Genomic DNA, 15,280 nt, shown 5'->3' on the forward strand with positions numbered 1-15,280 from the left:
GGTTTCAGTGGCACGTTAAGATATTTTTAGGTCTTTTAAAAATACAGAGGAGCTCTATCTCGCATCCCGTCAGCCACTGTTTGTCAATTTGCCAACAAATGTGCCTAATGTTGGAGCTAAATCCATTGGAGCCACTTCTGTTTTATCAACAACATGCAAGAAATTTAAATTTATTCACAAAATTGTGATAGAATACCTTAGCCTGGTCTCATTGTTAGCTGGTTTTGTAAATAAACAAGTTTCTGTCCACCATCAGCCTCATCAGAGGAGTCCTGCAGCAACCCTGTGTGTGATTTTTGCACATTTGGTGATGTCTGCCCACAGGATGAGTCTTTTCTTGATCCACTGTTTCTGCTTGGGTTTGTTGTCTTTTGTCATTTTACATTTAAGTCTTCTGATTTTTTTTTATTTTTTAGAAATGCTCTAGAAATGAAGGCAGCAAGACCTTCAGGGACATCACATTATGCCTGGCTCTGACCAAGCTGACAGTCTTTTTAGGGGAAAAAATAACAAAGACATCTTTCTTACACCTTTATTACATAAAATTCACAGTATTGCCAATTAAAAAGGCAATATTGGCTCACAGGGGAAACTGAGCCAGTAAAGACTCAACCCTGTGTGAGTGTCACTGTGACAAATCTACAGCTGAGACTATAAACATGTTTCCTGGAAGAGTCAAGTTCTGCCTGCTTATTGTATTTAATGTGGTGTCCTGTAATGTGTTTTTGCTTTGGATTTGAACTTAAATTCATCATCTTGTTGCTGCTACTCTAAACCACCACTGGTTGAAGTTGTTTGTGGGTCTTCATATTTTCCCGTCGACATATTTTGACATATTCTCACATTGTTTTTTTGATGCAAGTGAAAGTTCTTATTGAAATCAAGGTAGGAAGCATTACGAGTTAAAAACATTAAACTAACCACACACTTGCAATTTGGTTTGAATTGTCCTTTTCAATTAAAATAGTTTTTTCTTCTCAGAAAGACAAGAGAAAAAGCAATATGGAAGAACCATATGTCTGGATCTTGGGTGGTTTGGTTTTTATTATTTTTTCTGGGTTTCTCCCCTTTGATTAGACTGTTTCACTTTAATTCAGTCTGTTCTTAGTTATTTTAGTGAGTTCATCTTTGTTGTTTATTTCTTGTGTCCAGTTGTGGCCAAGTCTGTTTCCTCAGCTCCTCCTGCTGGTGTTTTTGTCCCTTTTCTCCTTTGTGTTATTTCTCTTTCCCTCTGCTTGCTTTCTGCTCTTCCCTCACAGCTGCATCCATTTTGTAATTAGTTCTGCTCCATTGTTCCAGCAATCACACTTCCCAGTATTTAAGCACTTTTGTTTTATTCACTCCTTGCCATTAGCCTCATGTTTCCCCAGACCAACATGGATCCATGCTTTACTTTTTGTTAACTATAAAGTCACAGCTGAAATTAAGACTTAGTGAACCAAGTACCAAACAACTAAATAGGGTTTATGTGAAAAAAAAGGTGACACCGGGTGTTTATTCACCCCTAAAACTAATAGCCAAATTTCATACCTGTTTGAAGTGGTGAGGCAGACGCTGAGGACCCAGGTAGGTGTGCAAAAATGATGATCTTTAATGACGTCCAAAGTATAAAGTCCAAAAAAAAAAGGCAGCATAGCTGAGTGGAAAGCTAAGGCTCAATGCTGGTAGTAACTAGAAACACGAATGGACAGCGCAACAGATAGACAGGTTAAACAAGACAAGGACCTGACAAATACACAGAAACACAGGTGGCATTAAATACACAGACGGTAGTCACAGAAGGAGACACACCTGGGAACAATCAAGGGGTAGACAGGACAACACAAAGACTCAAGACACAGAAATCCAAAATAAACACACAGAAAACTCAAATTAACACAGAAGAAAAAACAATCTTGACAATACCTCTTTGTAGGGATGAGATGTTGGAGCCTGTACACTGCTCTTACAGGCTTTTGCTTTGTGTCAATAAGCTAAATTTTCCAAGGTGAAAGGGCTGACTGAGAGAAACTTCAGAAATCTGTCAGTCTGAGCAGATGAGATCCTTTCACAATCCAAACTTTCATTAATCAGCTTGAAAAACAAACAAGGTCAGGATTTTGATATCATCTCCAAAGTATCCATTTTAGAAAGCAAGTTCTGTGTTAAAATAAAGATCTGATCAGATTTCCTCACAAATTAAGTTATAATTTTGTGTATAAAGACACAGTTATGAACCATGGGGATTTTCAGAAGATGGTTTACAGCTGCCTGTTAATTGTTAAAAATTGTTTCGGATAAGTGGGAGTCACTTTAAAGTATTCTAGGTTTGCATCATATTTATAGACAGCTTCAGAAGTCCCCACTTTGTAGATGCTAGCAATTTTAGTTATGTTTCCTAAAAGGTATTTGGTCATAAATGTATATATAAAAAACATTTCAAGATTTAGATTATATTACTAGTTCGTTTATGCAGTTTTTCCTTGAAACATTAGCAGAAAGAGTTCAACTCAGGTAAACATCAGGAACATTAAAAGAAAAAGGAGTACTCCAATTCTACAAGAAGAGGGAGACAAAATTCTGCCTTTTGTCACCGCTAGCAGCAGCTGACTCCTTTTAGTTTGCCTTTTTTGAAAGGAAGAACAAAAGAGAAACAAATTTGCTCCTCAGGTTTAAAATATTTTGCGCTCACGACAGAGACGACTGCATTCAGACACTGCAATGTCTGACCTATTAATGAATCACAAAAATCAATTAAGAGCCTTGTACAGCAGGAATGTACCAACATCACGCCTTCCTCTTCACATTTTATCGACTGGAAGCATTGTTGTGGAAAGAAATTTCATAAACCCACGTGAAAATCAATTCTTTTTTCCTGCTTCAACAGCAAAATGAGCAGAAAAACAAATGTTGGCCGTGACCGCTGAGACGCTCCGAGTCTTTTGCTCACCCTGCTTGCTCATGGTTCTGGGGTTTTTAAAGGAGACATTTTTAGAATTGAATAGATTTCCATTAAGAAGTCTGTTTTATTGTGCTCTTTTAAATTAGTCTGAGCAAGACTTCATTTATTACTATTTTTTATTTTCTACATATAATCAACTCTGATTGCAGAAGTTTACTTAAGAAGCTATTTTCTTCTAGTCATTTTTGACTTAAAAGGGCGATGATAGCCTGTTTATGACAACTAAAGTTAGCATAGTTACTGATTAAGTTATAAAATGGCACTATGAGGCTGGAAAACACTTTTTTGTTTGTTTTAAATCACATTATAATGTTATTCTCTCATCACAAACATACGGATTCTTTCATGCATGTTTGAGGAATCCTTTTGCCCCCAGTGGCAACCATTTGGACACTTGCTCATGCAAAGTGCCGCCTGTTTACTCAATGCTCCTTCATGGGGTTGCAGACCCCAGTCGAGCACAGAGCACCACTGTGAACCCACGTTCTCCACTCAGCTCCAGCAGACTAATGGCAGCAGCGTAAATTTACTAAGTCAAATTTCTTTTCAGTTATCTTTGATGTAAACAGCATTTTTATAGAAACTGAAGGTAAAATGGGCACTTTAATGTGCTATAAAATGCCCCTTTAAAAATCAACACACATCTGTCTTATTTGAATAGCATGTTTTCCTATTTTGAAGAGGTGAAATGACCTTTATGTTAGCATTCAAAACCACTACTACTAGACTACATCGCTAATGTAATTAGAAAATACTCAAATAATCTGTTACTTTAATGGGACTTTAGAGGTGTGACTAAAGCTAGCCCTGATGATTTTATTAAAAACAAAAATTGCATATATTTAGTGTTATACAACTTTTCAATTAAGTAAATATAGTCAAACTGAAAACCATATTTTCCATTCTAAACTGTCAGTGCAAGATTGTTTTAAAGCTACAAAATAAAACTGAGCCGGTATATATATATATATATGTATATATATATATTATTAATGCCTCTCATAGAAGTGGCAATGAATGTGGAGAGACCTTCTTTTCCTAAAATTTTCCACACAGACCTGCTCAGACATTGGTAATAAAGAATGAAAGAATAAGTATAACTTTGATTATGAACAAGGAGTTTTGGGCTAACTTGGATGTAAACAGCAGAATATCAGAGAAACAAAGATATCAGCAGTTTTGAATTATAAAAATAATCTTTTATTGTGTATACTACACATTCAGCGCACAAGGAATGAATGCAATATCATACAAATTCATACACTGTACATTGATGAAAGCCTAATCCTGTCATGTGAAACCAGTCTATTAACGTGGTCAAGTGAGCTGATATAATTAAAGTGATTTGCATAAATAAGACTAAATAAATTATAGGACATTTTATGTTAGTCATTGCTCTTCATTGAGCAGCTTGTCGTAATTGTTATGTCCAGTGAAGCTCTACTTGGGCAGTTTGCACCTGCAAGGCAAAGAGAAATCAATGAGGATCACGAGGTACAAAGAGGAAGCCTTTCAGACTTTTATTTCCTATGGATTAAACTGAGTTCAGCGGCGGTCTTAGGAGCAGCACAATTTTATGTACAGAAAGCAAACTTTGGTTTTTTCTTCTCTTGAGTCAAGCAAGTGTATTATTTCCACCGCAAAGTATTTCGAAAAGGTCTTTCAGGCAGGTTAAATTAATCAAAGCAAAACAAAAAAATAGATAGTGATTTTGTAGGATCAGATTTTATAGGTCTGATCCTACAAAAGTTGAACTTCATAAATTTGTTTCTTTTTCTGTAATGATTTGTTTGTACTTTGACAATATTTAATGTAATTGAAGGAGTAAAGATTTGGGAAAAACAAGGGAGTTTTAGATCAAACTCACTACCACTTCTACCTGAACAAATCTTTATCAAATTCCTGTGGGTGCCCACACAATTGGCTGAGGTCTGGGCAGACATTCACAGCGCTCCACGTCTATCTCACAGTCCGACAACCAGGACCTGAGGGGAAGCTCTGCACAAAAGATGTTACTGATGCAATAGTGGTAGTGACAACATTCCAAACTCAACAAATTCCAGGGGGATATTCCTGCATGGTAAACATTTCCCTTAAAAAAAAAAAAAAACAACAACAAAAACATGAGCCTTTAATTCTGGAACATGTCGAAAGACTGAGAAATATTTCACCAAAAACAAACCTGATGTACTGGAGGGGTAAGGTATGCATTTTTCACTTGAACAGTCCCAAATCCATCCACTAGCACAAAGTCTCCCAGAGTCCTCTGCTTCCAACATCTGTCTCATCAGAGGGCAGCTAAACCACAAGGGGAAAACATGAACTCCAACAAAGGTGATAGCAAAGCGTTTTGAGACTTTCTCTACCCACCCACTGCGCCTGCGTTGCTGAGCGTTACGTCGAATTATTGCCGGCTCCATGCAGCTGCATGCGGTGTGGTTTGCGACTTTTATCAGCACGGGTTCTGGTACAAGTTTAAAAGGTGTAAAGCTGAAAATCTAAATCACAGACAGAGTTGTTAAATTCAACTACTGAAAACTACTTTTACTCCTTCAAAACTCAATTGCATTGTGAGCTACCCACCGTTTTATTCACATATAAAGTAGACGTATTCCTGCAGGTTAGGCCCTCGTCGTTGCAGCAGCCACCACACCTGTCAGCAAGAATCAGACCTTATCAATGACTGACATGATACTATGGTGTTAGGGATTTTTTTTCCCACCGTAAAAGTGATTAAAAGTTGGATTACATGAACTTGTATGCAAAACTCACCTGTGGACAGATACACAGGGTGGCTTGAAGAAAACTGAGGTATGAAAGTCCAACTCCTGGGCCACATCGATGCACGTCTCCCTGGGCATACACTGAATACTCTGCCACTCCTCTTCTATGGCTAAAGAGGGAAAGCAATGATGAATAGTATTACAAACCCACATCCAGTGATTTGCACACGATCCAACCTTTAAGTATCTCCAGGCTAAACGGTGTTGCTGCGTAGCGTGTGGAGCGGTGCGACCCGACCGAAGGTGGAAAAGAGGAAGCCTCTGTTTGGACCTTTAGCGGCTGCGGCTTCAAGCGACACTTCCACAGCTTCCAGTCCGGGAAGTCTGTGAGTCGCAGTAGCTCGTCCAAACTGGAGGATGAGCGGACCTGCTTCTCCCACTGTCTCCTTGCCCCCTGGGTTCAAGAAAACACACAGAAACACTTAAACAATCCGTTAACTGGGGTGCAGTTATGAGTGATTTGAAAGTTATTCATGAAAACTGGAAAATTTTTAGTGATAAGCATAATTCCACAATGAAAAAAGCAAACATTTAAATTAACATGATGCAGATGTCTTCATCAAGTGTGGCTATGGATTCAGAATTTAAATTTTATACACAATAAATGAACAATTAGTATGAAAACTATAATCTGTGAATGCTTTAATTTCATTTTCAATATGACGGCTTTTAATATTCAGTATCAAATGAACATGAGAAAGTTGTACTATAAAGTGACATTAGCTGTCAGTTTAAATTACATGTGAAAATCCTTCTGGTGCAAAACATTATTTTGTACACAGAAATCTCTGAAAAACCCAGAGTGTCTCTGGCAGGCAGTTCATGTCACAGGATTGGTTTCATTACCGCTCCATGTTTTCTTCATTTGGGTATGTTGGCTCTCACCTGGCGTTCACTTCAGAATCCCAAAGATTCAAAAATTGCTTTGCAACCATTTTTAGACTGATAAATAACTTAGTCTAGACTTACATTTAGTCATTTCCATGTGAAACCACCAACTGCATGCAGGTGTTTCTACACTAAATCTGGCTGTAATTGGTATTGATTGAACAACACTTGCTAATTGTCAGTGTGTAGCACCTTTTACATTAAACACATAACATCACCAACAGTATTTACAAATGCTAAAACAATTAAAATGCCAAGACACATGTGCTGGATGTACAAAGAATAACAAAATGTTGTAAGCTGGCTGTAACATTCTTGCTGGCACACCTCCAAAAGGCGTTTTAAAGCTGGGATTTAAGGGTGTGAGAAACCCATAAACCTCATGTCATGCTACCACAGGAAGGCAGAGTTCCCATGCTGACCAAACCAGAACAAAATAGAACCAGAGCCACTCAGAACCCCCATTGTTTGATAGAATCTAAAGTTGCTTAAGTGTAACTAAGCAGCCAAATCTACGTGATTTCAGATGCCATATCAGAAATAGTTTTTTGTGAAAGTAATATTTTTTTCAGCTCTAATTGCTCTACATTTTAAATGGCCAAGCATCTAAACTACATGAGAAGGAAACTGGAAAGCACTTCAGATGAAAATAAGACCTTCCTAGACTAATGTCTGAGAAAAAATATGATCCCATATGGCAGGTCTGCAAACAGGGGTTGAGAAACATGAAATAATCAAAATGTTTGGTGTATTTCCAGTATAAGCTGAAATTGTGGGTTGTGACTGCGACTGAGTATCAGAGTCAATCTAAAGATTGTGCATAAAGAAACAACTGAAATTGAAAGAGTTTACCTGGATATATGCCTGCATAGTTTGTAATAAGTACAAATGAAGTCAAATGCCTAACATATTTCTAACTGGTATTCTTGTTAAAGCTAAATAGATGAGCATGGTTGCTGTTAGGACTAAACATGTGTGGGGGACCAGTTGCTGGGGACTTTAGATCAAGGAACCCACTACCCCTCCATTAAAATATGACTCTATTCTCTCTCCTATGAATATTTTGTTTTGTTTTGTTATTAAAAAGCACTGTGTTTCATTGTCCATGTTAAGCTGAACATTCATATATATGTTGGTAACTATTCTGGCTGAGAGTGAAATGAGTTTAGAAAGGGATCAGTTTTGAACAGGCGCACGTAAACTCAGTAGAACATAGCAGCCATATTGTGACGCAAGTCGGATTTATGAATGTTGTTTGTATTTTCAGAAAAAAAGGAAAGTAAAGAAAATTTACAACTACCGCATGTCCCGTCATCACTATTGTTCGAGTGTGCAACACATGCATCAGTCTACTGCCCTGGCAACACGTGATTAACGTTTAATTTATTATAAAACGTCTGAGCAAGATGCAATCTCAGACTCGTACAATGGCTTTCCTTATTGACCTGTGAGAAAAGGCCATCAGTTGCAAAATTATTATTTTTTTTTGTCACTTTGTGCTTGCACATGGAATAAAACCTACAACAAAACCTACAAAAATGATGCAAAGTTTCATAAATGAACTTACCCTGTTGCCACCATCCCTGTGCATGCTGGAGCTCATGTTTATCCAACCCAGCTCCAACAGCAAGAAAAAGATCCAGCACAGACTGCATTGCATCTTCTTCTTCATCATCCACGGCTGACTCCCAGTTTTCTGTGAGCAGGGCTGTGAAAGCTCTGAGAGTTTGCTGCCTCTCCAAATGCTGGATCAGCTGAGAGTCTCAGACCACACACTTTGTCTTTTCACGACTCATCTGCGTCAAAAAAACAAAAAAAACTCTTGATCTTCCAGCTGCATGTAGAGTGTGTGGTGTGTGTGGGTGTGTGTGTGTGTGTGTGTGTGTTTGAGCCAACCTGTTACAGCAACCAAGTCAGCTATGATCCAAAAGGAGAGATGGGCTTTTAACCAGGACGTTCCTGCTAAAGCTTTGATGGAGAAGTTGAGGTTTCCAGTCAGATAATGAGGCTGCTAAACCTGCTGAGTAAAAAAGCTTTTTATTACTGCTGTATTTCAGAACTTCCTACTTTACAGCTTTGCTACCTTAAATGGCCTTAAATTTTATGGGCCAACAACCCTACGTGATAGTAGCTACGAAATTTAGTTTTGACAAAGTCTCAAGAGTTGGTAGTCTTACAGCACCAAGATATATGTAATATATCTATTAACTTATAAATTTCATTTCTATCATTTGTCAAGTCTAGACTTACTGAGCCGCGCCAAGAGCAGGGACATAGAATAGAATAGAAGTATTTTATTCATCCCAGCAGGGAAATTACTTACATGTGTTTTAAATATGATCCAGACCACCGTAACGTGTGACGGGAAATAAGATGCCAGCACCACACCCGTCTCCTAGACATCCTACTCTTCCAGACCCATTCTGTTTAGTATTTAATTTGCTGGAAATGCACACACACACACCCCGCAGACACACACACAAAAAACTTTTAAAAAAAGCTGTACAGTGGCACAGCTGGTAGCACTGTTGATCTGCAGCAAGAAATTCCCAGGTTCAAATCCCAGCTTGGGGTCTTTCTGCGTGTAGTTTGCATGTTCTCCCTGTGGAAGCGTGGGTTCTCACGGGGTGCTCTGGCTTCCTCCCACAGAGCACAAACATGAATGTTAAGTTAGTTGGTCTCTCTAAATTCTCCTTAGGTGTGAGTGTGCCTGGTGGTTTGTCCTGTCTGTGTCTGTGTTCGTGTTGCGCTGAAATGAACTGTCAGCCTGTCCAGGATGTCAAACCTTTAAGTATCTCCAGGCTAAACGATGTTGGTGCGTACCGTGCGGAGCGGTGCGACCCGGCCGAAGGTGGAAAAGAAGAAGCCTCTGTTTGGACTCGAGGCGGCTGCAGCTTCAAGAGACACTTCCACAACTTCCAGTCCGGGAAGTCTGTGAGCCGCAGTAACTTGTCCAAACTGGAGGATGATGCACAAAAAAGAATAAATCAATGGCATGCATATACTGTGTGGTCTGTACCTTCAGATAATACCAGACTGTTTTGCTGAAGGAGTCTGGCTATGAATAATTATTATGTTGTGAGACAATTATTAATAAAACTAGTAATTTAGATCAAAATGGCCAAGCTAGGGCACCAAATTGTTTAGTCTCAGTTACTATTTATAAATACTTGCTGATAAGAGCTAGTGTATGAAACAAACGCAACGCAAACGCAAACGCAACTACGCAACTAAAGCTACAGAGAAGAGAGTAAAATAATGAAAACTAAAGATTAAAAACATAAAAATAGAATCAATAAAATAATGCAATCATGTCACACTCCAGTATAATAAACCAGATTTACTTCATGAGGTATTTTTATTATGTTAGTTAGTTTCAACTGATTCAGACTTGTACTCTTCATGCAAACACCGGATATATGCAAAGAATTAAACATTAAAAAAAAGAAATTAATTTAGTACAAAGCTGAAACATAAAATGATGCAATGTATCCATTCATCAAAGTCAGCTGGTTCTGATTTAGGTCAGACGACACACAGAGTTAGAGACTTGAAACTCAAATAGCTGCTTTAGTCTCAGCATCCCTTCTTATCCTCTGGTGTCATTAAAACATCTGGTTGTGATTACAGTCAGTTAAGTGATTCTTCAGGATAACAAAGGACAGTAATCAAATGTAGCAAGATTTTATAGCAGAATATTAAAATCAGTTCAAATAAACCAAGAAAGCCTGTGAAAAGAAGTCCAGTGTCTGGAAGAGTCTGTTCTCATGCAAAGGGAGTTTCCTGAACCTACAATGGCTACCCAGTGAGAAACATCAGGAATTTATCCACCAGGTCAAGCGGTTACAATCATATAACAGTTAAGTTACATGTTATTGATATCAGTGTTGTATAGTAACGAAGTAAAAATACTTCACTACTTTACTTAAGTATATTTTGGAGTACTTCATACTTTCCTCGAGTATGAAAATTTTTGATGACTTTCACTTTTACTTCACTATATTTCCGAACTTAATTGCGTACTTTTACTCCGATACATTTTCAATGTGTGGTTTAGTTACTCGTTACAAAAAAGCGAGAGAGAGAAACGCAAGTGTTTTGATCCCACCTACTGATTAGCAAGTAGCAAGTAGGCTACCGAACAAAGTCCGTAGCCTACTTGCCTGGGCTTGTTCATCACCACCAATAGGATACACCTGCTGCGCTTCTCCCATTAAACACAAAGCAAGTCTCGCAATCAGCAGCAGCCACATGGAGGAGGAGACGGAGACCACAACGACTGCAACTACGTCGGACACGGCTCCAGGGGAACCACCAGCTGGTGATGAGAGTCCATGGCCTTATTTAAACACAATATACTCTTTCGTGGGTGTTAAATATTCGTCGTACCGCATGCAGTGTATGTTATTCCTGCCCGAAGATGTGGAAATTCTATCTTACAAAAACTCCCCGTCCAACTTGAAGAAACACATCGAGGTAACGTCTTATGAAATGGTTATAATCCTCCTGTTTCAGTAACTATAGCTTGGTCACTAGGCACTACTGTATTGTGAAATCTTGACCATAAATGAACTTTGTTTGGCATTGTTTCAGTTCCATACGTGGTGTATTTAGCTTAGGCTTAATGTTGACTGTAGCAGGCTACCTAGACTCCTCTGTTCAAGGGGGGACAGAAGCCATAGCGATAGCAATTTAGACTAAATTTAACGAATATAGGAAAGGCATGCAAGTTCAAAACCAGGTTTACAGATGCCAATAAGCTGCATTTCCCTCCCAATTCTTTTTTTCTTTTGCATAATGACCAGTTGTGTGCACCACCTACTGACTGTAGGATTGACTGATTCACTGATTTGTGAAGTAGAGTAATCGTAACAGCTCTTTTTCTTCATGTTGGCCGCATTTTCTGTACTATTTATTTTTCTCATTTTCAGCACTGACCTTACTTGAAGGGAAAACTTAAGGCTTACAAAAACTTTGTATTTTCTGTCCTGGAGGGTATACTAAGAAGCTGGTTCAGTTGTAAAGCAGGTTAAGTTAACCTTGTGCTATAGGTAAAGCACCTAATTTTCTTAACTAAATGATGCCTGCAGGTATATCTATTAGCAGGTTTAATTTTGCCTGCACTTGGTTGTGTACATTATTTTAAGTGTAATTGACAAGTTTACCAAAATATAAAAAATGTCATTCAAACTGCATTTGCTTTGTTTTACTTTTTACTTGTACTTTTCATTACATTACTTGAGTACATCCATTTTTACAGTAATTTCCATACTTAAGTACAAGAAGTTTCAGATACTTTAAGACTTTAACTCAAGTAACATTTCAGTCAGTGACTTCGACTTTTACCAAAGTCATATTTTGGAGAGGTACTTATACTTTTACTTGACTCTGAGATTTCAGTACTTTATACAACACTGATTGATATACAGCTTGGTATGGTCATATTTTCTACTTGATTTGGTGATGTTATGCAAATAAAAACACCATTAGTAAGTCACAGTAAGAAGTGGTCAAGTTTTATAGTGCAATGCATGCTGATCCAGTTTAACTTACTAGACATATTCCTAACATCTTTCAGCAAAGTCAAACATAAAGAGTGAGGTTGTTGGTAAAGAAAACTGAACTCACCACCAACAACACTGAGAAATGAAGCAGGTCCATCCTGTCAAACAAGGAAATGTTGTTACAAAGCAATGAAGAATTAGGCGTATGATTAAAAAAATTACAGCTTCGATTCCCAGCAATAAACAGGATTCTGGCATTTTATTATCTCAAAGGTAACAACCAACAACCCAATGCTGGTCTAGTCCTGTTCAAACTACTGAATATGTTAACTCTATGATGAGCATGTCTTCTGCAAGAGATACTTGGATAAAGTCATAGCCATACAGTCAAAACTAAATGAAATGCATCAGTTCAGCCTTAAATTGGTCATGTCACAGCATGGATACTTCCAAACCTGCACATTTCAAATAGGTCTCAAGTGAACAACTAGGTGTTTTTGAGTAGGTCTGCTGTGATCCTTCTGTTATTTCCAGTCCATCCCTGGTTTGAACAACAATGCTTTTACTAGTATTTATTTAAGGTCAATTCATGAGAAAACAGTATTAGAGGAGAATTATGAGAGGGAAAAAAAAACATCACTGACCAAAAAGAATTCTAAGCTAAAAACATCTTATTCACCCCAACTACTCAACTTCCAGAAGCTCGTTTTTCAGCCACAGGGCAGGATGGATATTTTCAAGGAGCAATTATCCGAGGCCATGAGGAAGTACGTACCGAAACATTAAATTCAGTTTTGGTCCGACGCAGTGGAAGAATGTCTCACCGTTCTTATTTTCTCATAATGTAGAAAATAAAATCTGATTTTGGAGCTCATTAATCATTGTTCCTTCTGCCTCTAAACTCATAATAGCCGATCCTCTCTGCCATGAATGATTGCAGTATTTATGTTGTAAACCACACACACCATGACGTATGTCTCAGCGGGAGAGTTTTCACAGGAGTTTGGCTTGGTGTGTCTTGAACACCAGGAAGGGCAAAAACAAACATCCATAAAACACAGGTGACCGTGTGTCCACAGTTTGACTTCGCTCCGACCATGCCAGACACTTTACACTCTAATGGCTTTAAAGAATTCACAGTTTTACCCACTCTTGATCTCCAAGCTTAAAACCTTGGAGATCCCCAAACTCAGTCAGGGTGGAGTTACAGATGATATCTAGCAAAGTCCTTAGGAGTGAAGGCGCGTGTTTGTTTGTGAAAGAATCTTTATATTTCAATGGCCTGTTCATCATCAAATAAACAGAAAACCGTTTGCTGCGGTTCCTAAATCTTCTCATTTGATCCAATAAGCAAATACCTAAATGTCTATATGCCTTATTTGGTCTGTGTGTTAACGAACAGGGCTGCCTGTTTACCACAATGTTTGACCGCGGTGGTTGGAATGACTGTTTGGAAAAAGGAAGCTAAAAATGAGGAACAGAACATTCTTGAGGAACAGATTCTTTTGGCATGCGAATGATGACTTGCAGTTTTGTGGCGGCGTCTTGTTTTCCTACATGTGTGAACAGCGGTGGATTCTGAGGTGGCGTCTGATTGAGAAAGTGTGAACTGATGACAAACTGTGGCCAGCTGTGAGGCTGAGAGTGAAGCATAACTACAGGCTCAGTGCAGCTCAGGATAAGCTAACCCCTCTGAACGAGGCATGAGAGAGACAGAGCCGGGGAGAACCATCGGTCTGGACTGCTTTCACCCCAACCAGATTGGGCCGTACACTCTACCTCCCCCTGCTCACCCATTTGACTGGGTAGACATTGTTGTTTTAACTATAAGTTTAATCAAAATGTAAAGTCTTAAGCTAAGTCTTCATAGTCCCACCACTACTTTTTTTTCAGTGGAAGATTAAACAGCTGTAACAGTAGTAGTTGTATAATCTTGACTCACTACTGAAAAAAATGTAGGACCCTTAAAATAAAGGCTTATTTTAAACCTTTTAACTTATCTCGATCAAGGCAGTCTAAAAGTGTGGTGAGTGGGGTACGCACCAAACAAACTGCTTACATCAACCTGAATTTGCTGAATAATTTATTCCAAAGATTTATTCAGAAGACTTGTTAGTGGTTTTGTAAGCTTCCAATGACCTTGTTTACATACAGATAGAGTTTGATGCAGAATTTAGTACTTAATTATGAAAATTGTAAGTCTGAATCTGCCACGAGAAAACATTCACACCTGATATGTTGCCTTTGAAGAAAGATTGTCTGAAAAGGTTAACAAAAAGGTTTTGGACTTCCGGTAAAAATCAAGTGAAACATGTTTACCATCTAATTATGACCTTTTTATCTTGATGTGCCCTCAGTATTTAAGTTAAAAAAAAAATATGTAAAAACATTATTTGTGGAGCCACCAGTCAGCTTGAGTTCATAAGGTATTAATGAAAGGGAAAATTACAGGCGCAATTAAACACACAAAACCTGGAAATACAACCAGAAACAATCTGATAGCTGCGTGTGCTTGTCGTTTTCAGAGAAACAAAAATCTTCTTTGAAGCTGAGCTGCTGTATGCATTTTGTTTCAAGGAAACATTTTAATTCTTGATCATATTTTTTGTTTTGTGATGGTTTCTTTCCTTAACAAAAGCATCCTTCTAAGAAAAAAGACTTTGAAGAGTGCAGCTTTCATGACGAGCCCTCGCCCACCGAGGAACACTGTGTGTTAGAGCAAGCTCAGCAGGACACGACTGAATCTGTGTTTCAAACTGAACTTGTCCGCAGGAGTGCACAATGATGTGTATGCGTGTTTATGTGTGACTGTGTGCGTTTTTATAATCTTACTGCTTTAAAAACCTTTAAGAAACAGTCATCAGGGCATCATACTGTATCTATATTACTGTGACATGATTACAATACATGTGTGTTGAGATCAAGCGTATTTGGTATGTCTCCTTAGTTGTTCTGCTAATGTAGCTTCACCTTCATGCACAATGATAATAGTAAAAGGAACTCTGTAACATCTGAAAGAATAGAAATCATTTAATGTGGCAAATTTACTGATAGTGGAAAACATCTTTACATCAGAGCTTATCAGCAATACCAAGATTTCTGGTAGACAGAGAGTGAGGAATGTTTCTCCCCCCCCTATTTTAAGTGTTTGTCTAGGCTAAAAT

The 15,280-nt window shown here is 38.3% G+C and overlaps 1 protein-coding gene across 2 annotated transcripts; it reads right to left on the reverse strand.

Annotated features, from left to right (window-relative positions):
* Positions 1-4,118: 4,118 nt before the first annotated feature.
* On the reverse strand, positions 4,119-12,389 carry vegfd (vascular endothelial growth factor D). 2 transcript variants are annotated; one of them, XM_032559665.1, is made up of 9 exons: positions 8,509-8,833; positions 8,180-8,408; positions 5,902-6,118; positions 5,714-5,834; positions 5,525-5,594; positions 5,312-5,439; positions 5,124-5,239; positions 4,821-4,939; positions 4,119-4,400 (listed from the first exon to the last, which is right to left on the reverse strand). In XM_032559665.1, the coding sequence occupies exons 2-8, from the start codon at positions 8,285-8,287 to the stop codon at positions 4,836-4,838; spliced, it is 864 nt and encodes a 287-aa protein (XP_032415556.1). In that variant the 5' UTR covers positions 8,288-8,408; positions 8,509-8,833; the 3' UTR covers positions 4,119-4,400; positions 4,821-4,835. The 2 variants fall into 2 exon arrangements, with proteins under 2 accessions (XP_032415556.1, XP_032415557.1); XM_032559666.1 differs by lacking the exons at positions 5,902-6,118; positions 8,180-8,408; positions 8,509-8,833 and adding exons at positions 9,398-9,570; positions 12,241-12,389.
* Between the last annotated feature and the right edge of the window lie 2,891 nt (positions 12,390-15,280).

Source organism: Xiphophorus hellerii, chromosome 4 (genome assembly GCF_003331165.1).
Source record: "Xiphophorus hellerii strain 12219 chromosome 4, Xiphophorus_hellerii-4.1, whole genome shotgun sequence".
NCBI classification, from domain to species: Eukaryota; Metazoa; Chordata; class Actinopteri; order Cyprinodontiformes; family Poeciliidae; genus Xiphophorus; species Xiphophorus hellerii.